General features: G+C 35.3%; 4 protein-coding genes and 1 pseudogene across 5 annotated transcripts; 4 read left to right on the forward strand and 1 right to left on the reverse strand.

Moving 5' to 3' along the window:
• The first annotated feature begins 1,342 nt into the window (after nucleotides 1-1,342).
• Nucleotides 1,343-9,519, forward strand: EMB1507 (U5 small nuclear ribonucleoprotein helicase). Of its 2 annotated transcripts, XM_029272984.2 has the most exons (7): nucleotides 1,343-1,470; nucleotides 1,567-4,583; nucleotides 4,931-5,320; nucleotides 5,436-8,629; nucleotides 8,813-8,869; nucleotides 8,971-9,031; nucleotides 9,127-9,519. In XM_029272984.2, the coding sequence occupies exons 2-4, from the start codon at nucleotides 1,602-1,604 to the stop codon at nucleotides 8,610-8,612; spliced, it is 6,549 nt and encodes a 2,182-aa protein (XP_029128817.1). In that variant the 5' UTR covers nucleotides 1,343-1,470; nucleotides 1,567-1,601; the 3' UTR covers nucleotides 8,613-8,629; nucleotides 8,813-8,869; nucleotides 8,971-9,031; nucleotides 9,127-9,519. The 2 variants fall into 2 exon arrangements, with proteins under 2 accessions (XP_029128817.1, XP_029128816.1); XM_029272983.2 differs by lacking the exon at nucleotides 8,813-8,869.
• Nucleotides 9,520-10,486: 967 nt separating this feature from the next.
• On the reverse strand, nucleotides 10,487-12,124 carry PSBR (photosystem II subunit R). The gene is made up of 5 exons (XM_020368048.2): nucleotides 11,910-12,124; nucleotides 11,723-11,781; nucleotides 11,104-11,159; nucleotides 10,920-10,972; nucleotides 10,487-10,701 (listed from the first exon to the last, which is right to left on the reverse strand). Exons 1-5 carry the CDS (start codon nucleotides 12,064-12,066, stop codon nucleotides 10,607-10,609), a joined length of 420 nt encoding a protein of 139 aa, XP_020223637.1. The 5' UTR covers nucleotides 12,067-12,124; the 3' UTR covers nucleotides 10,487-10,606.
• A 1,446-nt stretch (nucleotides 12,125-13,570) lies between these two features.
• Nucleotides 13,571-13,906, forward strand: LOC145952442 (putative mitochondrial protein AtMg00860 pseudogene; annotated as a pseudogene).
• Nucleotides 13,907-17,470: 3,564 nt separating this feature from the next.
• On the forward strand, nucleotides 17,471-19,185 carry LOC109806391 (Mitochondrial glycoprotein family protein). Its single transcript, XM_020368780.3, has 3 exons — nucleotides 17,471-17,726; nucleotides 17,807-18,135; nucleotides 18,794-19,185. Exons 1-3 carry the CDS (start codon nucleotides 17,502-17,504, stop codon nucleotides 18,951-18,953), a joined length of 714 nt encoding a protein of 237 aa, XP_020224369.1. The 5' UTR covers nucleotides 17,471-17,501; the 3' UTR covers nucleotides 18,954-19,185.
• Nucleotides 19,186-22,830: 3,645 nt separating this feature from the next.
• LOC109806168 (uncharacterized) lies at nucleotides 22,831-23,247 on the forward strand. Its single transcript, XM_020368549.2, has one exon. It carries the CDS (start codon nucleotides 22,831-22,833, stop codon nucleotides 23,245-23,247), a length of 417 nt encoding a protein of 138 aa, XP_020224138.2.
• The last annotated feature ends 289 nt before the right edge of the window (nucleotides 23,248-23,536 follow it).

Here is a 23,536-nt window from a genome sequence, read left to right on the forward strand (position 1 = left end):
CCTCACTAGTCACTACAAATATAATTCAAATTTTATTGTATCATGAAAATATAATATATGATCTGTATATATATTTATATATATATATATATATATATATATGTTTAATATTGATTATAAATAATTTTGTATATTCTTTTGAATTATTGTATTTATTGGATATTGTTCTTACTCCTCTCTTTCTTTGTTTTTAAAATTAAATATATTATAAAATAGATGGATCTACTTGGGATTCCAGATTATTTTAGGCCATTTTGTTTATCTGGAACGACCGTTCCGCTTTTAGGAACAGGCCGTTCCGCTTTTTGGAACGGCCTGTTCTGGGCCTGAAAAAAAAAACAGAATTTCATATTAAAAAAAATAAAATTTTCATAAATATTTAAATTATTATTAAAAAATCTAAAATCTTCTAAAAAAAATTCCTTTAATTAATTAATAACTATAAAAAAATAATTTCATAAATATAAAATAATAATTAACTATTGTATAAAATTTGCGATGTTACAATGTGAATCTGTTAGTATAAGTAAAAAGGAAAATCTGTAGTAAAATAAAACTTTTTCCTTAATCTAGATGTTATATTAGTTATATATAGTTTTGATGTACAAAAAAACCACTTTTTATACAAATATATCTAACTCTAGGGTGGTTTCTTTACTTGGTATTATTTCAAAATTTAAATTATAAATGATAAGAATTTTATAATAAAATTTGTACAATAATTTCAAATTCTATAATAGGTATACAAATATTGCTTAGCGAATAACTTGTTATATATCAACTCAATTTTATAAAAAAAAAAATCATTTTTGTACGAAAATGAATCATATAATCAAGATAATTAATTTGGTTGATTTATGAAATAAATATTAAATAATTAATTTGAAAATTAGGAGAAAGACATTTTATTTGTTTAAAATGCAATACAAATAATATATATTAACTTTAAATATTATATTATATAAATTGATTCATTTAGTTTAATGAGTGATCCAATAATTTGACTCCTATCCTTAATTAAGTCGATCACTAGTCTAATTTTATTAACATTAATTTTATCATAATATGATAAAGTTAAAAATATCTTTTGAGAGAATTTTATTAACATTAGTTTTATAATTTTAAATTTTCTACCAAAACACAATTCTAGAAAAATCATTAGATTTGCTAACAGTTTGTAGAAAAACAAAAAGCTTCTGTCAAAGTCCAAACGGGCCCATTAATCCTTGTACACAAATGCAAACGGGCCTGAGAACCTAAACCAGGCCCTCTCCTCGTTGAAACGGGTCGGGTCAGGCCCATTAACAGCACCGCCTCATTTTCCATGACGACATTACTACTGTCTCTGTCTTCGCAACCCTGAATCCATTTCTCTCCCTCTCTTTTCTTCTTCGTATCGTGGATACGTAAATCCATTAACAACACTACCGTTTTCAGTAGCAGCACAAGCATTCGCTTCTTCAAATCAGCGTAACCCTTCGCTCTCTGAACACTCTATCGTATCGCTTCGTTCTTCAATCGCTGTTTAGGGTTTCGTTTCACGTTTCTTCTTCACCTCTCGTGCAGGTTTAGCTAGGGTTTTTGCAGCTAGGGTTTCGCAAATGGCGCACCTCGGAGGCGGTGCGGAGGCGCACGCGCGGTTCAAGCAGTACGAGTACCGCGCCAACTCCAGCCTCGTCCTCACCACCGACTCGCGCCCCCGCGACACGCACGAGCCCACCGGCGAGCCCGAGTCGCTGTGGGGAAAGATCGATCCCAAGAGCTTCGGCGACCGCGCCTACCGCGGCCGCCCGCCGGAGCTCGACGAGAAGCTAGAGAAGGCGAAGAACAAGAAGAAGAAGAAGGACCGCGACGCCGCTGCCGACGCCGCCGCCGCGCTCTCCGTCCCCTCGAAGCGGCGGCGCCTCCAGCACGACAGCGTCCTCTCCGCCTCCGACGACGGCGTCTACCAGCCCAAGACGAAGGAGACTCGCGCTGCCTATGAGGCGCTCCTGAGTGTTATCCAGAACCAGCTCGGCGGCCAGCCGCTCAGCATTGTCAGCGCTGCGGCGGATGAGATCCTCGCCGTGCTGAAAAACGACGCCGTGAAGAATCCTGACAAGAAGAAGGACATTGAGAAGCTTCTGAATCCTATACCTAACCATGCTTTTGACCAGCTTGTGTCGATTGGGAAGTTAATTACTGATTTTCAGGAGGCTACTGATGTTCCCAATGGGAATTCGGCTCTGGATGGTGAGGAGGGGCTTGATGATGATGTTGGTGTTGCTGTTGAGTTTGAGGAGAATGAGGATGATGATGAGGAGAGTGATTTGGATATTGTTCAGGATGACGAGGAAGATGAGGAGGATGGCGCGGAGCAGAATGGTTCCGGGGGTATGCAGATGGGTGGTGGAATTGATGATGAGGATATGGAAGAGGGTAATGAGGGAATGAGTTTGAATGTGCAGGATATTGATGCGTATTGGCTTCAGAGGAAAATCTCCCAGGCTTTTGAGCAGCAGATTGATCCGCAGCAGTGTCAGAAGCTTGCAGAGGAGGTGCTCAAGATTCTGGCTGAGGGGGATGATAGGGAGGTGGAGAACAAGCTTTTGTTTCACCTGGAGTTTGATAAGTTCAGCCTCATTAAGTTTTTGTTGAGGAATAGGTTGAAGATTGTGTGGTGCACGCGGTTGGCGCGGGCGCAGGATCAAGAGGAGAGGGAGAGGATTGAGGAGGAGATGAAGGGGACTGAGTTGCAGCCGATTTTAGAGCAGTTGCATGCTACGAGGGCCTCTGCAAAGGAGAGGCAGAAGAACTTGGAGAAGAGCATCAGGGAGGAGGCTAGGAGGTTGAAGGATGATACTGGTGGAGATGGGGATAAGGAGAGGGATAGGAGCAGGAGGGGAGTGGCTGATAGAGATGGGGAGAGTGGATGGTTGAAGGGTCAGCGGCAGATGCTTGATCTTGATAACATTGCTTTTGCTCAAGGTGGATTTTTCATGGCTAAGAAGAAGTGTGACCTACCGGATGGGTCCTATAGACATCTCAGCAAGGGTTATGAAGAGATTCATGTGCCCGCCTTGAAGGCCAAACCGCTTGATAGTAATGAGAAGCTTGTGAAAATATCATCTATGCCGGATTGGGCACAACCAGCTTTTAAAGGAATGACGCAGTTGAATAGGGTGCAGAGCAAGGTTTATGAGACGGCCCTCTTCAAGCCTGATAATCTTCTGCTCTGTGCTCCAACTGGGGCTGGAAAAACTAATGTTGCTGTGTTAACTATACTTCAACAAATTGCACGGCACAGGAATCCTGAGGATGGTTCGATTGACCATAGTGCTTATAAAATTGTTTATGTTGCGCCTATGAAAGCTCTTGTGGCTGAGGTTGTTGGTAATTTGTCCAATAGATTGCAGGAATATGATGTTAAAGTTAGGGAGCTCAGTGGAGACCAGTCACTAACCCGGCAGCAAATAGAAGAGACTCAAATTATTGTCACAACTCCTGAGAAGTGGGATATTATCACTCGAAAGTCAGGAGACCGTACTTATACACAGCTTGTAAAGCTTCTTATCATCGATGAGATTCACCTTCTTCATGATAACAGAGGACCTGTTCTTGAAAGTATTGTTGCTAGAACAGTAAGGCAGATTGAAACAACAAAGGACTATATTCGGTTGGTGGGATTGTCTGCTACTCTTCCTAATTATGAAGATGTTGCACTGTTCTTGCGAGTTGATTTGAAGAAGGGGTTGTTTTATTTTGATAATAGTTATAGACCTGTTCCTCTTAGTCAACAGTATGTGGGAATCACGGTGAAGAAGCCACTTCAGAGGTTCCAGTTGATGAATGATATCTGCTACGAGAAAGTTATGGCTGTGGCCGGAAAACATCAGGTTCTTATCTTTGTACATTCAAGGAAAGAAACTGCCAAAACTGCTAGAGCCATCAGAGATACTGCTCTTGCAAATGATACTCTTGGTAGGTTCCTTAAAGAAGATAGTGCTAGCCGTGAGATTCTTCATACTCATACAGATCTTGTGAAGAGCAATGATCTTAAAGATCTTCTGCCATATGGTTTTGCAATTCATCATGCTGGTATGACCAGGACAGATCGTCAGCTTGTTGAGGATCTCTTTGCCGATGGACACGTGCAAGTGTTAGTATCAACTGCTACCCTTGCGTGGGGTGTGAATCTTCCAGCTCATACAGTCATAATTAAAGGGACGCAGATTTACAATCCCGAAAAGGGGGCCTGGACTGAACTGAGTCCTCTTGATGTGATGCAGATGCTGGGTCGTGCTGGAAGGCCCCAGTATGACTCATATGGTGAGGGAATAATTGTTACCGGTCATAGTGAGTTGCAGTATTACCTCTCTCTTATGAACCAACAACTTCCTATCGAGAGTCAGTTTGTGTCCAAACTGGCTGATCAGCTGAATGCAGAAATTGTTCTCGGTACTGTGCAAAATGCTAGGGAAGCCTGTAATTGGCTTGGATACACTTACTTGTATGTCCGTATGTTGAGGAATCCTTCACTATATGGTATAGCACCTGACATCCTTACAAGGGATATAACATTGGAAGAAAGGAGGGCTGATTTGGTAAGAATCTCGGGATTCTAATTTATCACTGTATAATTATCTGAACTAAAGCAAGATGTGTCTGTAGTCATTTGATTTAATTTATTAGGTGACTTACTTTCCTTTTTCTTGTTTGGTGATCATTATCCAGTGTAGTGACTTTTTTGATTTATCATTACCATGATTTATGTAGAATTGCATGATAAGGGAACCAAATCTTCATTGTCTGAAAATTACCAATTCTAATTATATATAGTTCTTGAATGGATTTAAAATGATGTTGAAATTTTGGGATATATGTTGCCTGTTCATACTGTCCTTTTTTGATTTATTGGCTAATATTAATCTGTCTTGATGTAATCTTGCAGATTCATACAGCTGCAACCATCTTGGATAGAAATAATTTGGTAAAGTATGATAGGAAGAGCGGATATTTTCAGGTCACTGACTTGGGTCGTATTGCTAGTTACTATTACATTACACACGGAACCATATCCACATATAACGAGCATTTGAAGCCTACAATGGGAGACATAGAGCTATGTCGATTGTTCTCATTGAGTGAAGAGTTCAAGTATGTAACAGTAAGGCAGGATGAGAAGATGGAGCTGGCAAAGCTTTTGGACCGAGTTCCCATTCCCATCAAGGAAAGTCTGGAAGAGCCAAGTGCCAAGATCAATGTTTTGCTGCAAGCATACATTTCACAATTAAAGCTTGAAGGACTCTCGCTGACATCTGATATGGTCTTTATAACTCAGGTTAGAATTCATTCATTCCCTTTGTTGAGTGATTAATATTGGAAACAGTAGCTGCCTTATGTCTTGTTGCTGATTCTTGTAATTTTATTTTTTATTTTTTATTTTTATATTTTAGAGTGCTGGACGCCTTCTGCGGGCTCTTTTTGAGATTGTCTTGAAACGAGGATGGGCACAGTTAGCTGAGAAGGCTTTGAACCTATGCAAAATGGTGACTAAGAGGATGTGGAGTGTCCAAACACCCCTTCGTCAGTTTAATGGAATTCCAAGTGATTTATTAACGAAGTTGGAGAAGAAAGATTTGGCTTGGGACAGGTATTATGACCTATCATCACAAGAGATAGGTGAACTTATTCGTGCACCAAAGATGGGAAGGACACTTCATAAATTTATCCACCAGTTTCCTAAACTGAATCTTGTAGCACATGTGCAGCCAATTACTCGCACAGTTTTGAGGGTTGAGCTGACAATAACTCCAGATTTTGCATGGGATGACCGGATTCATGGATATGTTGAACCATTCTGGGTTATTGTGGAGGATAATGATGGGGAATATATTCTTCACCATGAATATTTTATGCTGAAAAAGCAGTATATTGATGACGACCACACACTGAATTTCACAGTGCCAATATATGAGCCTCTTCCCCCTCAGTACTTTATCCGTGTTGTTTCAGATAGATGGCTTGGATCGCAATCTGTTTTACCTGTTTCTTTCAGGCATTTAATCTTACCTGAAAAGTATCCTCCACCAACTGAATTATTGGATCTGCAACCACTTCCTGTGACTGCCTTGCGAAATCCATCATATGAAGCACTTTATCAGGATTTTAAGCATTTTAATCCTGTTCAGACCCAAGTGTTCACAGTTCTGTATAATTCTGACGACAATGTCTTAGTTGCTGCTCCAACAGGGAGTGGTAAGACTATATGTGCAGAGTTTGCCATATTGAGGAATCATCAAAAGGGGCCTGATAGTGTTATGCGTGTTGTTTATGTTGCACCTGTTGAAGCTCTTGCCAAGGAGCGGTATCGTGATTGGGAGAGGAAATTTGGTGGTGGTCTTAAATTGAGAGTGGTTGAATTAACTGGAGAAACTGCCACTGACTTGAAGTTGCTTGAGAAAGGTCAGATTATTATTAGTACTCCTGAGAAATGGGATGCTTTATCCCGCCGCTGGAAACAGAGGAAACATGTTCAACAAGTTAGTCTTTTCATCATCGATGAGCTCCACTTGATTGGAGGTCAAGGAGGTCCCATTTTAGAGGTTGTTGTGTCCAGGATGAGATACATTGCTAGTCAGGTTGAAAACAAGATTCGAATTGTTGCTTTATCTACTTCACTTGCAAATGCAAAAGATCTGGGAGAATGGATTGGAGCTACCTCCCATGGACTTTTCAATTTCCCCCCTGGTGTACGTCCTGTGCCTTTGGAAATTCACATTCAGGGTGTAGATATTGCCAATTTTGAGGCAAGGATGCAGGCAATGACCAAGCCAACTTACACTGCAATTGTTCAACATGCCAAGAATGGGAAACCTGCTCTCATATTTGTACCTACAAGGAAGCATGTTCGGCTGACAGCTGTTGATCTGATCACATACTCTGGTGCAGACAGTGGGGAGAAGCCATTTTTATTGCGGTCCCCAGAAGAGCTTGAACCTTTCCTTGACAAGATTAGTGATGAAATGTTGAAAGTCACTTTACGTGAAGGAGTGGGGTACTTGCATGAGGGCTTGAACAGTCTTGATCATGACATCGTGTCACAGCTATATGAAGCAGGCTGGATTCAAGTCTGTGTTTTGAGCAGTTCCATGTGTTGGGGAGTGACATTGTCAGCTCATTTGGTAGTTGTGATGGGCACACAATACTATGATGGGCGGGAGAATGCACAGACAGATTACCCTGTTACTGATCTTCTGCAGATGATGGGTCATGCCAGCCGGCCCTTGGTAGACAATTCTGGAAAATGCGTTATTTTGTGCCATGCTCCTCGAAAAGAGTACTACAAGAAGTTTTTATACGAGGCATTCCCAGTTGAAAGCCATCTTCATCACTTCTTGCATGATAACCTGAATGCTGAAATTGTTGCTGGAATTATTGAAAACAAGCAAGATGCTGTAGATTATCTTACATGGACATTCATGTACAGGAGGCTCACACAGAATCCCAACTATTACAATTTGCAAGGTGTTAGTCACAGGCATCTTTCTGATCACCTCTCAGAAATGGTGGAAAGCACATTGAGTGATTTAGAAGCAAGCAAGTGCATTACTATTGAGGATGATATGGACCTTTCTCCTCTCAATCTTGGAATGATAGCATCTTATTATTACATCAGTTACACAACAATTGAAAGGTTTTCATCATCTGTGACTTCGAAAACCAAAATGAAGGGTCTTTTGGAGGTTCTATCTTCAGCTTCGGAGTATGCTCAGATTCCAATACGACCTGGAGAGGAAGAGGTCGTTCGCAAGTTAATTAACCACCAGAGGTTTTCCTTTGAAAACCCCAAGGTTACAGATCCGCATGTTAAAGCTAATGCTTTGCTTCAGGCCCATTTCTCTAGGCAATTTGTTGGTGGGAATCTTGCATTAGACCAGAAGGAGGTGCTTCTTTCTGCAAATAGACTGCTCCAAGCAATGGTAGATGTGATATCGAGCAATGGTTGGCTGAGCCTGGCTCTTCTTGCTATGGAAGTCAGTCAAATGGTGACACAGGGAATGTGGGAACGAGACTCCATGCTACTACAACTTCCTCATTTCACAAAGGATCTAGCTAAGAAATGCCAGGAGAACCCAGGGAAGAGTATAGAAACTGTGTTTGATTTATTAGAGATGGAGGATGATGAAAGGCAGGAATTGTTGGGCATGTCAGATTCACAGTTGTTGGATATTGCCCGATTTTGCAACCGTTTCCCCAATATTGATTTGTCATATGAGGTGCTGGACGGTGACAATGTACGTGCTGGGGAGGATGTCACTTTACTGGTCACTCTTGAGCGAGATCTTGAGGGCAAGACAGAACTAGGACCTGTTGATGCTCCCAGGTATCCAAAAGCCAAGGAGGAGGGATGGTGGCTTGTTGTTGGTGATACCAAAACCAATCTTTTGCTTGCCATTAAACGGGTTTCCCTGCAGCGGAAGTTAAAAGCCAAACTGGAGTTTGCTGCTCCTGCTGATGTTGGAAGGAAATCCTATGCGCTTTATTTCATGTGTGATTCATACCTGGGCTGTGATCAGGAGTATGGTTTCACTGTTGATGTGAAGGAAGCTGATGGTGATGAAGATAACTAACAGCATAGAATGAAAAGGTAGTCTTTTGTTCTGGACTCCTTAAACATAATATGCTTGGTGAACCTACTATTGACATCAATTGGCTTATTTTATCTATGATATACTTGTCAGTAAAATCTATTATGATGTTATAATAGAATGTTTAGTCAGTTTACTCTGTTTAGGGACAGTGACTAAATATTTGTTATTCAATGGCATAGGGATAATCTAAATCAAACTCTGGTGGCAGCTTGATGTGTCGTGTTACTTGAGAAATTGTGATTCTGATACTTGATTTTCTTCATGTCTGTTATTTGACACACTACATTGTCCTTGATGGATTTGCACTAAATAAATTAAATTTGTTTCCTCTTCACAGTTTGGTGACGCTTCAAATGGGAAGGACAATATAGCACTGCTGAAGATTGTGTCTTATTCTTGTATGCACGATACTTCATCCATATCATATGTATGATTTACTTGTTGATTAAGTAGTAATGAGTAATTAAATGCTTATAATTGTTCGTTGTGGCAGGCAACGGAGGTAGGAAGTAAAGTAGCATTAGGAAGTAACACTGGCGGAGCATTAGGAAGTGGATAGGTTGCTTTTTGAGGCGCTGGAAACCTATTTTTATTTTGCTTTTGGGATGAACAGTAACTATTGTCATCCAAGGACGAAAGCGCAGACAAATGCATGTTGTACGGCAGCTTGTATAGATGTATGTTTATATTGCTGTTTGGTTAACCAAAGTTGTTTATTCCCATCAACTTGCATCAGTTGCCACTATTCTCAATCATTTGATTTATGCTCAATAATGTGAACACTAGTTCTTACTGAGGATAGTTTTGGGGATTTTTATAGGTAACTTGCATGTAGTGAGATGATACGTTGAAGTTGATCTACTATTATTTTTTCTATTGTATTGTAGATTAGCTGGTTTTGTTATTGACGCAAAGGTTTACGCTTAATGTTTCTCTTTCTAATTCGTTTTTATAAGAATGCTAAACTAAATGCATCTTACCGAGTCTTTATACGAATGCGAATTACATTCTTTGAGATGAGATTTTGAAATTATTATTGTCTATGCATTTGGATATTTAGTGCAAAGGATTATGTTATTTTATAATGAAATCGGTATTTTTAAGACATTTGATTGTAAAATTTATTTTGAATGTATTTAATGATTCGAATTATTTCAGCTAATTCATGTGAACATCTGAAGAAAATCTAATACTAGCAACAACTTTTATGTGTTGGCTTTAAGTAGAAAACAAGTAAAATAAGTAATTGGTTCGATCGCAAAGAGAATTTGAGGTTGTACGAGCATCGCATCATTGTGGGTCTAGAAATTAATACAAATCTTTTACGCCATGGCTATGCAATTATAACTTGCCTTTTATTTATTTCTTTATTTTATCGTGATATAAAATTAGATAAGGGAACGTGATTTCCCTAAGAATCAATAATGCTTGAGAATACGTTTTAAAATTAGGTTACATTTGTAATAACGATTATTTCAAAATTTACGTTCTTAGAACTAAACACTCTTTAAATAAATGCACCCATAAAAATGTAGGGAAAATAGAAACATAACCTATGTATAAATCAAGCTCTTGGGTAATATTTTGTTAAATGGCAAAACTTGGGTAGTTTTTGTGTTGTGTTGAAAATACAATTATAACGTGTTTTCATTATAAAACAGCACTCGTTATTTGTCCTTGGAAAAAAGTAATTCGGCTAGTTATAACTATAAACAGTTGGCATTTTGAAACCATTCACCAGAAATGCTAAGGAGAAAGAGACCATGCCTACAAGTTAGCTATGCACAAGATTAACATATTGAGAAACAAAATGGAGACACCGATGATGATGCATGATTATACTAACAAAAAGATTTTTCAAATCCACCACGCATTTATAACAGACGGAACATATCCACAAAGTACTTGATGAAGAATTCGATTTTAGATAGTTACATGGACTAAGTTGTAACTTAAACATGGATTTGCATAGTCTATTGAGCCAAAGCACTTGTGTTGTAGACTAGAAGTGCACCACCAGCTAGAAGACCAGCTAGAGTTACAGCCCAGATAGCCAATCCAGTCGTACCTGCATAAATTAAAAAATTAAAATAAAAGTTAATTCCTACATTAACTAAAACTTATTTATAATTTCTACAAATTAATTTACACAATTAATTTATAATTTATGAAAAAATTATTTCTTTTTTTCTTTTATAAATACTTCCATAGAAGTTGATCCAATGCTACTTTTTCATGTTGAATGTCAAATTTAGGGCATTTTAAAGTTGATGAAAAGTTTGTTACCGCCAGCGTAGACATCACCGGTTGGTGACCATTCCTTGGTGTCGTAGATAGGACTGCATAATAAATCAGGCAAATGGAATTTGAATGAGAAGCTTAATTTCTATCCAAATGAATGATAATATTTAAAATTAAATCATTTATATAAAAGCTAAAATATTAATTCATATAATATAGATCTTATTACCTGTACCCATCGACATTAGCACCATATTTGTCCACATACTGGTAAACACCCTTTCCCTGAATTCATGTTTGGAAGTTAGAAGAATAGTATACTAAATTCAATACTACCTACAATCTTAAAAGTTTTATGTTTAAACTTTAAACTACTTCTATCTCCTAGAAATTCAACATCATAAGGAATGGAATTATTTTATTAGACTCCTTAATCAGAGAGACTCTAATGTTATGTATTAAACTAACTAACGAATTCAAAAGCTTAAAGCTGCTAAATATTGCCAGTGATTTTATATTATTCCATAACAAGAAAAAGAAGAAATTCCCATGTTCAATTAATTATAAGTTTATAACTATGACAATGAATTTAAATTAATATTTTTTTTCCTTATATGCCGTCAATATGATACACATACATAACAAATCATGAATATATTGAAATATTAATGGTTGATTTTCTTATCAACAACTAAAATTACTTTTTTTTTAATCATAGGAGATACATTAACATCATAAATACACATAAAATGAATATTCTCCATATGTTCCCTTACTACAACATATGTTAATTATGTAGCAAAATTTGATGCAATATGGGTAAATTAAATAGTCACAAAGGTCCAAACCTTTCCTTTCCTGCCAGATGCATCAACTCCATCCCTCAAGTTCATGCCACCATTAATTCCTGCAAACATCCACACAAAATTAACAAAAGTGCTTATAAGTCTATTTGGATATAAATTTAGAAGAGTTTCTCAAAATAAACTCTATATATGTGTATTTTTACAAGGGCATGTTTGGTTTCTAACTAACCATAAGGCTTGTCAGTCTTGATCTTCTTGCCACCACTGGCCACAACTTTGAAGGAAGAGGAGTTCCTTGAAAGGGAGGGAAGCCCTCTAACTGAGGACTTGTCAAGAGTGAAAGGGGCAGGTTTGAGGGCCACAGAAGCCATCACTGAAGAGGCCATTGATGCTGCTAATGTCGATGCTAATGCTTCCTTCTACTATGCTATGGGAAACAACAAACAAGTGCATAAGATAATAATAATAATAGTGGCCAAGGATTTGTGATTGCTTTGGTGACACGTGGCATCGAGTTTGTGGCAGAGTGGGGGATATGATAATGTAAACATTATCCGAATGAGATCAATTTTTCAGCCCTTGTTTATGAACATGAGTGTGCAAACAAAATGATGAAAGAAACTTGGATATTCCTCCCACCAAATAAAAACAAGGATTTTTTTTCTTCTATTTTTTGTGGTGAAAAAAATAAAGGGAGTTTAACTCCAACATATATGTGATTTAAATTTAAATTTTTATAAATTAATTTAAATTTTTAGTTGATGCTTGTCCGAAACCTTGATTTTAAGGTTTGCATCTCTTCATTGAATTATCAGTTTTGACTTATTCTTAAACGTTAATAATTTTTATCCTTTACAATGTTCTTTGTATTTTTTGTTATCATATCACACAAATAAGTCCTGTAAGACACTATCTTTACAAGCTTCAAATTGATTTGTTAGCTTTGTCATGACAACCTACAAAGTCATATCTGTTGGACAAAAATGTTTTCTGAAATGTGTTTTATTTGAATAAAAGAGATAATCAGATGACATGATCAACTTCACAATTACAATAGATTTGGCCACCATCGAGTGTACTCAACACGTGTTTACCTTATTTTCTTTAATAATATATCAGTTTATTTATTAAATTCAAAATTTTAGCTTAAATTCACTTCATTTGATTCATAACCAAATTCAATAAACTAATTATCAAATTCAACTTTAAATTATTTTTAAGTTGGTTTGAGTTATTCTCAATCTTACATGCATATTCTGAAAAAGCATCATTCATCATATACTATAGCAACTATTTTGTATTATCTTGAACTTGTAATTAGTGATTTAATTTCAAATTTAACATCCTTACTTCTCAACATTCACAGGTGTGACCTAAAAAACATGCAGAGATATTTCATAGATCAAAACTTTGTTAAGAAAAGGGTTTTTCATCACTGGCGAAACTTGGAGAAAATATTTGGAGTGTCAAATTTTTTTATAGACATAAATTATTATTATTTAATTAAAAAAAGAAATAACAGAATTTATCATTTCCTCTACTTAAAACAAACATGTATGCTAATGAAATCCAAGAAAAAATACTATCATTTACTAGTCATTTCATAAAATAATTATAAAAAAAACTATCATTAAATATCAAAGATTACCTGGCATGAAGTAAGCCAAAGTAGTTGAAGTAAACTCCAAGATAAATTATACATTTGTCTCCTACTATATCCATAATAGTATAATTGCATAGTCCAAGCTACCTGTATTGTTAATTACTCTTAAAAGCAATTACTTGTTTACTAGGAGGAGTAAATGTTATTTTGCTGTTCATAAAGTAGAATACCTTGGTCATTTCATCTCTGGTTTAGGGGTATCTACAGATTTGAATAAAATAGAGGCTATGCTCAATTGGCCTCTTCCACAGACTATTAAGCAACTGAGAGGGTTTCTTGGTCTTGCTGGCTATTATAGGAGGTTTGTGAAAGGATATGGAGTAGTGGCAAAACCATTGACTGACATGTTCAAAAAAGATGGATTTAGTTGGACTCAAGATGCTAAATTGGCATTTCATAGACTGAAAGAATTGCTCAGTTGCATCCTAGTTTTAGCTCTTCCAGATTTTTCTAAAGTATTTGTGGTGGAAGTTGATGCATCGAGTTGTAGGATAGGGGCAGTTCTTATGCAGGAGCAGCACCCTATAGCTTATATCAACAGAGCCCTTAATCTACAACAATAGTCACTGTCTACATATGAGAAGGAATTGTTAGTCGTTGTCTTTGTTGTTCAGAGATGGAGACATTACCTTTTGAATAGACATTTTATTATCATAATTGATCATTATAGCCTTAAATATATATTGGACCAGAGGTTGTCAACTGATTTCAAGTAGAAATGGCTAGTTAAACTCATGGAGTTTGACTTCTTAATTGAATATAGAAAAGGGCAAGAAAATGTAGTTGCTAATACTCTTTCAAGAAGAGAGGTGGTTGAGTGCAGTAGTTTATGTACTCATCAATTATAATCTAAATTGATAGATAAAATTCACTTGTCATGGGTGAACGATATTACCTTATAGAAGTTGATCAAGGAAATAGAAGAGGGATCAATTGCTCACAAACATTATAAATGGCAGTAGGGCGAATTGAGGAGAAAGGGAAAATTAGTAATTGGTAATGATCCAACATTAAGGGATGATGTATTACAATGGCTACATGCTTCTGCTGGAGGAGGACATTCAGGAATCAATGCTACCATGAAGAGGGTTAAAGATGTTGTGTATTGGAAAGGGTTGATCAAAGATGTCAAGAAGTTCATCCAACAATGTTCAATTTGTCAGCAATGTAAATATGACATTGTAGCATCTCCTGGATTACTTCAACCTCTTCCTGTTCCTGAACAAATTTAGCATCATATTACTATGGATTCATTGAGGGTTTGCCTAGTTCATTTGGCAAGCAAGTGATATTTGTGGTGGTAGATAGGTTGAGAAAAGCTGCACATTTTATGGCTTTGTCTCATCCTTATACAATTAGTGACGTGGCTCAATCTTATATGGATAATGCGTTTAAATTACATGACTTTCTTAGTACCATCACTAGTGACAGAGACTCCATTTTTGTTAGTCAGTTCTGGCAAGATTTCATGTCCTTTCATGTTCTGGCAAGATTGCATTATTGTGTGGTATGCAAGGATCCTTCCCAATGTGTTTAAGAAAAGCACAATTCTTTCCATTATTAACTTTCCTCCAACTTTTAAAACCTATAGAAAAAAAATCAACAAAGTTAGAACCTGTTTATGCTAATCAACTCATTGCCAATTAGAATTCAAACTCAATCACTTATAGCAATGAAAGCATCTGAACCAGGGTGTCCGCTTGGTTTTTTACTAAAAAGATAGCAGGGCAAGCAATATGCAACATCTTTTGAAGGTGAATACTCTAACCATGAATAAAATATTCCAAACCAAGTGTGTTGAAATCTCCTTGGATGATCATCTTTACCAAGCAAAGGATAATTTTCTAGATGCATTTGATATGGACCCTATTTTAGATAAGTCATTCGTACCTCATCTATTTGATTTGGTGGGTATTGCCAAATTTAAGGCCGTTTTCCTAGATCACGTTCCAAAGAATTTTCAAATTCATTATATGTAATTCTACGAACCTTTGGGGGTTGCTTCTAATTTTCTTCAATTCTTGGATTCTTAAGAAATTTCTCAAGTTCACTTGACATACAAGTTGCATTTTTTTCATCTTTCTCACAAGCTTTTCTCTTGGAAAAAGAATCAATTCTTTTACTCTTTACATACTTTTTCTATGGATGCATAAGCAAATGGCGTATTCTCGATCTTTCAGTAATCCAACTTGAATAATTCTGCCACGCAATAGTAAAAAAGAGCAAAAGTAATTCTAATGAGTTAAAATTCATGAAAGTCAAGGATAACCAAAGTACCGATTGCTAATTTGCTATTTATATTTTCTTAACCTAAGTCAGAAAAGAAGCATTTGAGTATGGTAACCTGAAAAGCATAAAATAGAAAATCTTGAAGAAAGAAAGGCAACATCAGAGTTGAGAAGAAAAGAAAGAAAGAAAGAAAGAAAAAGCAATAGATAGAGAGACACATACCAACTGGATTTGGGGTTACGGTGAAGGTGAGGAGTCTACTAAGTTGTTCCCAACTCCTATATGCAACCTTGCAATTAGTCCGATTTGGTGGCAGCAAGTAAAAATCATAAGTTTTTATGTTATGGGGTTTTTGGAATCGTCATAGGTACAATGGGATGTTTGTAGCGTGTTCCAGAAGGCAAACCATTTTGGAGAATGAAATTTGAAAATAATAATATAAAAAAGTATATATAAAATTAATAATACAATAATATATAATTTAAAAATATAAAAAAGTATCTATTGAAGATTCGCCATTGTTTTTCATGACCACATTTGTATATCAACATGAGTTAAAGGCAACTGAGTTTCCAAAAATGTGAAAAGATGAATGATAATTCATCGTCTAATGCTACCCTGAAAGTGAAATATACAGTAATGCTCTATAAAACAAAATATTTCTTTCAAGATACTAACATCTAAGTGTAATGCTAGATATATACATGTCTACGACATGAAGAATAATAGTCAAATTAGAACTCCTATTTACACTAATTGATATAAAAAGTTTAGATGAGTTAAGTATCGAGAATTTATTAGAGTCAGAATAGCTCTCAATGTTTTATGAGCACTAACTGAGATACTTAGAGATTATCCACTAACAAGATTCTTACATCGACAACAAAAATTGATTTCACGTCTCTAAGATATAAAATTGTCCCTTATCAATTGGATCAACTTTTGTTAGTTAAAAGTTTTAATAACATGAACTTTTGTGTATACAAATGATACATATACATAGATGTAATCAAGATTGATACACTCTTTAGAAACAAGATGGAGAGAGACCAATAATGATGAAGATCCTACATGTTAAATAAGGCTATAATAATATATAAGTGATATAATAATCATTATCTTACAAGCTAATTTTATAAGGTTGAGTTTGACTTTAATCTACTTTTTAAAAATGATATTAGAATCTATTCTAATAAGTATTATTAATTTTATAAGGTTGAGTTAGATTTTAAGTTATTTTTTTTATTTTAAACTTTAAATTTTAATAATATTAAAATAAATTATTTTTTTATCATGTAAATTAAAAAAAAACTTGTATATATATATATATATATATAAACTTAATTATTAATTTATTTAAAATTAAGTTTATTAACCTATTTAATGTTATTAATGTATTGTAAATTTTTAAATAAAGTAATAAGTCAAGTTAGACTTTTAAAAATACTAGACCATATGTATAAAATAAAGTCTATAAATAATAATAAATTAAACTTAAATTTTAATTTTAATATATTCAAATTTTGGTCTAATCTAACTTATATTTTTACTTACAATAAAAATGTATTACATAATTATTTAATGAAAATTTTATTTGAAGGGTAAAATTATCTTATTAAAAATAAAAATCAAGTAACTAAATGAGAAAATAGCTCACTTATATATTGTTATATTATATATTATATATGTACATCAAATATAAAATAAAAATTTATTAATATCGATATATCTTATATCTTTTGTTCACAAGTAGTACATTTTTGTTAAAATAAATTTCCTCAAAATTCTTAGTTCATCAAGCAAAAATTCCTGCCAGTAACTGAATTTTACATTTTCATTAATTTCCTAAAATCCCTCCATAATTCAATATTAAAAATAAAAACTGGACATTTAAAAACCCTGCTTCAAACTTTCCCAATACCCGAATCAATGGCTTCTCTTATTCGAACGGGATTTCGAAGAACATGTATCTGTTCCTCATCGCAAATTGGAACCCTAAGATCAAAAAACGCACTTTCCTCCATCTCGCGTTTGGGGAACACTACTTTTGCGTCCCAACCACAACCTCTGACCAAATCGCCTTTCCATTCCAACATGCTACGAATACTCCGAAACGAAATCGTGTACCAATACGAGTACGCTCCTCCACACCAGGTTAACAACAAAAATTTCCTAATTCGTTCCATTGTTTCTAATCATTGCTTACTAATGTAGTATTGTTATGTGTTTTTCAGCCCGAGGCTGAATTCAAATCGTTTACGGTTGAGGAGCGACGTGGGGAGCAAGTGGTTACGATAAAGGGCAAGTTTGGGGAATGTGAGGATATTAAAATTGAGGCTACCATGTTTGATGGGTGTGAACATGTTCCTGCATGTGATGATTTCAGTTCTGGGGTGAATGTGCGTCTTCACCTTAGTTTAATTGTGGATATATCAAAGGGGGAAGGTGGCAGTGAGTTAGAGTTTGTGTGCTCTGCGTGGCCGGATTGTTTGAATGTTGAAAAAGTTTACATGTTAAGGCGGGGCTGTATGCCGGCTAGGCCTTACATTGGACCTAACTTCAGGTTTGGAGAATCATATTGACCATTTGAGAAATGTTAGCAACACATTCTGTGAGACACTCGAACAAGCGCATTCTCTTTGATTGGTTGAAATTTATTGAAAAACACAAAATTTGGTGGTTGCAACTCTATTTAATGACTCTCTTGCTGGTTTTGTAGTTTTCAAAAATCTTTAACCAATGAGAGTGAGTGTGTTAGAGAGTGTGTTGCTATCACTTCTGAAACTATTTTGATTTTGTTTGTTGTTCATTGGCCAAAGGTTTCTTGTTTATTGTGTCGCTTACAAGGTTTTAAAGTGTGGTCGCGGTTTTGTCTTGATCGTGATTGTTGGTATTGTGGAAAGTTACAATCAAATGTAGCTACCATTGAGGTTGTGGAAGCCAAGGTTTTTAATTGCAGTTGCGTTTTGTCGTGATTCATATCATTGCAAGGAATTGACGACAAATGCAGCCGCAATTGCAGCTGAAATTGCAGTCGTGGACAGTTTCTTAAAACCTTGGTGGAGGCACATAAACCTTGATGTTGTGGTTGTGAACTGTTTCTTTTAACACGAGTTTGAATTGATGAGGAAAACTCGTGAAATGCCCTAGTTGATTTGATGTTATTTGGTTACTTGAAGTTGGTTTGTTAGTGATTTTTGTGTTTTGGTTTTTGATTGCAGGGACCTGAATGCTAAAGTTCAAGAAAAGTTTTATGACTACTTGGACGCAAGGGGAGTGAATGATGAGCTTGCGGATTTCTTGCACAAATATATGATGAACAAGGATAGAATTGAGCTTCTGCGTTGGATGGGTAGTCTCAAGTCTTTTGTGGAAAGATAGAGATTGATAAGCTTGGTGTTTGGTAATTAAGAATTGATATTAACACTGAGTTTTGACGTTGTAGGGATTAGTTTCTCTAGCAGCCAATCTGATTTGTATTATTTGGTATTGATTATTTATTTGATTTGAACAAACCAATGTTGAGCATTATTAGGCAAGGGTTAATAATGGACACTCTGTTTCCTTTTGTGGTTATATGATAAATGAATGATGAAAGATAGAGTTGAATTTATACAGTGGATGGATAGTTTCAGGTCTTTTGAAAAGTTGACAGGTAAATCTAGGAAACTAAGTGTTGATGTAACTAAACACTTCCAAGTTTTGCCGCAGTTGGAATTAATTTCTCCTGTAAAAGTTCATTTGATGTGCAGTGTTTGCAACATTTTCCTTGTCTGTTAACAATCGGATATAACCAGTGTTTAAAAAACCGGACCGAACCGGCCGGTCGGACCGGTTGGACCGGGAACCGGTGGTCCAGCCGGTCCGAACCTTAAGTTGGATCGGTTATGCAGTCGACCCGTTTCAAACCGGATTGAACCGGTCAATTTTCCGGTTCAACCGGTGAACCGGTGGGTCAAACCAGTTCAACCACTTTTTTTTTTTTTTATAAATTTTTTTTAAGGGACCATAAACCACAAAAATAATAATGAAAATTGAATATTTTAATGGAAGAACAAAAATTCTTATTAAATATAATAATGACTACTTGTTCTAATGTATTTGTTTATATAATATACAACTTAAATAACTTTTATAGTATATTATTAATTTTATTATATATTTAATAATATAATATATATGTAGATATTACATATATTATTTTGTGATATCAATTGCAAACATATTATATATGTACATATTATTTATATTTTTAATTTGTATTAATATACAGTTTAACATGTAATTTTTTATATATTTTTTACAAAATAAAAATAAAAATAATTTTAAATAAGATAGAAAAATTGAAATTTAAAATAAGATATGAATTTATTAAAATTTATAAGTATAAAATATATTTAATATGAATATTTTTTTAATAAAAATAAATAAAAACTGAGTCATGCGGTTCAACTAGTGACTCACCGGTTCAACCTTTAACCCATTGACCCAGTACCTTAACCGGTTCAATGACCGGTCCGGTTTTTAAAACTATGGATATAACTACTTGTCATTGCCATTGGCGCTACTGGTAGTATCAGGTTATCACCGGTTCTATCACTTTCTATTAAAAACAAATAGGAAGATCAAGAATTGCTTTTCAGTTTAGTTGCTTCTGTTTTGGAATCTTCGTCTTTTTGTTTGGGATAGTTAGTTTCAAAACACCACCATATCATCTACCTCACCACGTTAAAGCTAAAGTCGTTCCAGGTCTGAGATCTTCTTCTCAAGCCACCACTACCACATCTTTTTGTCTTGCTAAGCAAATAAGTTATTGATAATGATTGTCTTGATTGAATCCAAAGGTACTCAAACCCCTTTTGCAGGACTAGTACTTGCTAGCAATAAAAATTAATGGATGGAAAAAAAGTTTAAATAAGTTTTTCTTTCTTTAACTATTTTATAATTCAACTTTTAGCCCCCCAATTATTTCTTTTCCACTTTTAGTCTTTCATTTATTTATTTTTTTCAATAGTTTTAGTCCCTGACATTAAATTAAAATTTCAAGTAACACTACATGAAGGTGCCGGGTGATATCACATGTAGGTGACACATGTCACTCTTGTATCTATGTCACATAATTGATGTATTGTGCTGAAATATATTTTTGTTGGAACACGCTAATACTTAGAGACTAAAACTGCTGGAAAAAGTTAAATGAGAACTAAAAATGGGCAAAATTTTTTTAGGACCTATAAGCTGAATTCCGAAATAGATAAAGTACCCAAAACTTATTTAACCAAAAATTAAATTATTGCTTTGAAGAGTCGCAATTCTAGATGTAATTAAAAAGCATGAGGTTAAAGTTGATGGTCAGCTTTATTTTACTGATTGCAGAACCAGAACAGTGTGAATTCCAAGTATTTATATAAACCAGGTCTGCTAAAGGTCAAGATTTTGTATGCAATTGGCAATGATCATCACAACTTGAAGTGTGTAATTGTGCGGGAGTTCCACTATCAATTGCATAACGATGTGACTGTAATCTTTTTAAGAAATTTCTGTTTATGCTGGTGGATGGTCTTCAGATAACAATTCCTTGGTTGGAACAAAGACTTCTGATATACCTGTTCAGAAAAAGGATGCAACTGAAATTCTAGGATCTTTATGTTTTCTTAAAGGACAAAACTTAGGTACATTTCCTTAGCTAAAACTCTATGTTCAACACTACTGAACTTGTCATTAGTCATAGGATGCACAAAAACAAAGTGAAACTGATAATCAGTATAACTGTTCAGTTCCTGTTTGATATGTGTAAACTTTTGGTATTTATTTTAGACATTCTCGACAAAGAAATGAAACAAAAATTACGAATAAATCCAATGGTATATACTCCACACCAATTCTAGGATTCTAAAATAAAATTACTAAGGTGTAACATATAATATAATAGCAACACTATTACTTTAAGCAACTTCTTCAGTTTTTAATATTTGGCTTGCCTCATCTTTGTGTAGAAAGCAGTAAAATTTGTTAATTTACTTCTATCTACGGCAGTGTGTTAATGTCTCTGACGCTAGTTATATTCTTAAGATTGTTGAGTTTGTACCAATAGTACTACATTAATACATGACCTAATTATTAATTTAACCAGAATCTGTTTACTTTTAACATTTTGTATCACTTCAATAAACATAATTTCAATCTAATGAAGTATGAACGATTATTGTCTTTCACTCTCCCGCTCCTATTACCAAAACAATGTAATTCCAACACAAGCAATCTCATGGAATCACCATATTTCAAACTATATACACTTAGATAAAACGTTGTCTTAAACATTCTTTCTAATATTGTCTTTATTATTAACTGAAATTTATTGAAAAATCACAAATTTTTATAAGTCTCACCATTGAATTAGGAGAGACTTAATAAATGAAATACAGAATCCACAAAAGTTTCTGATTTTAATAAATTTCAGTTAATAATTGAAAGTGTTGAAAAAAGTGTCAGAATGTTGCTAGCGTTCCTAATGTTATTTTATGCTTGATGAACCCACATGCAGAATATCCCCAATGTTCAATACAAGAGCTCCATGCATGGGAGTTACATCAATCCATTGACTGACATGAAGAACTTGAAGGCCATCCATCTGGTCTTGCAAAAGTATTGTCATGAAGTTACCATCTGAGTGCTAGTTATTTCCCATAGTTAATTCAGGCTCATGACATGCTGGGTAATAGTGACATAGAAGAAGTATCCCTTCATCACAACCCTTTTCTTTGAGGTAAAAGTGATTAAGGCCAAGAGCCTTGACAGTAACTCAAACAAAGCATAAGCAAGAACCATTTTTTCCTTCGAGTATTCAATATTCAATCACAATATCTCTGCAAGTATATCAACTCATCAAGCACAAAGAAGTATCAAATAAGAGGGTCTTTAACTGCAAGAGAACTAAAATTTGGAAATAAGACTATTGGATTTATATGACTTGTATAGTTAGTTATTTTTGTTTATTTTCTAATTTCCTTGTCTTGTATATATATTGGCTTTGCCATTCTAAAATAAAATACATAGATGCATTTTTCAGTCATTCACTTTTCCTTTCTTCTTCCTCCTCTCATCATGATGTTCAACTTTATCATTCTTCAGTACCTTTGTGTGCATCTCTGTGCATGTATGTGAGTTCAACATGGTATTAGAAGAGATTATTCAATACAATCCAAGATCCATTCCCCAACACTCAAACTGCCACTCTGATTGATTTCCTTATCCACTCATGGCTGATCAAGCAAAAGATCCAAGCCAAGATGTCTCCAATCCTCTTTTTCTACATCATTCGGATGGGCCTGGCCTTGTTCTCACATCTCAACCTCTTGATCATAAAAATTACACCACCTGGAGCAGAGCAATGCAAGTTGCCCTTTCTGTGAAAAACAAATTGGCCTTCATTGATGGTACCCTCCCGAAACCTGCGATTACTGATTCAACCTTTGCTGCTTGGAATCGTGCCAATAACGTCGTCATCTCTTGGCTCTACAATTCTGTCTCCAAAGATATTATTACTAGCATCCTGTTTGCGTCTACTGCCCAAGAAATTTGGGACGATTTAAAAAACAAGATTCTCAAGAAAGAATGGTCCTCGCATCTTTCAACTCCGATGCCAATTGATGTCTCTCCACCAAGGCATGGATGATATCAGCACATATTATACCAAGCTCAAGTCAATCTGGGAAGAATTATCTGGCTACAAACCAACCTTCCAATGCACCTGTGGAGGACTTCAACAACTTCAATCATTTACTGAATCTGAATATGTGATGTCATTCTTGATGGGTTTGAATGACTCCTTTTCTCAAATCCGGGGTCAAATTCTCCTTTCAGACCCCTTACCCTCCATTGGAAATGTTTTCTCTCTTGTTCTTCAAGATGAAGCCCAACGTGAAATTGCTGTCACTTCTTCTCCCCCTGTTGCTAATTCAGAT

The sequence above is a fragment of the Cajanus cajan genome, chromosome 10 (assembly GCF_000230855.2).
Source record: "Cajanus cajan strain Asha chromosome 10, NIPB_CcT2T_4, whole genome shotgun sequence".
Lineage (NCBI taxonomy): Eukaryota > Viridiplantae > Streptophyta > Magnoliopsida > Fabales > Fabaceae > Cajanus > Cajanus cajan.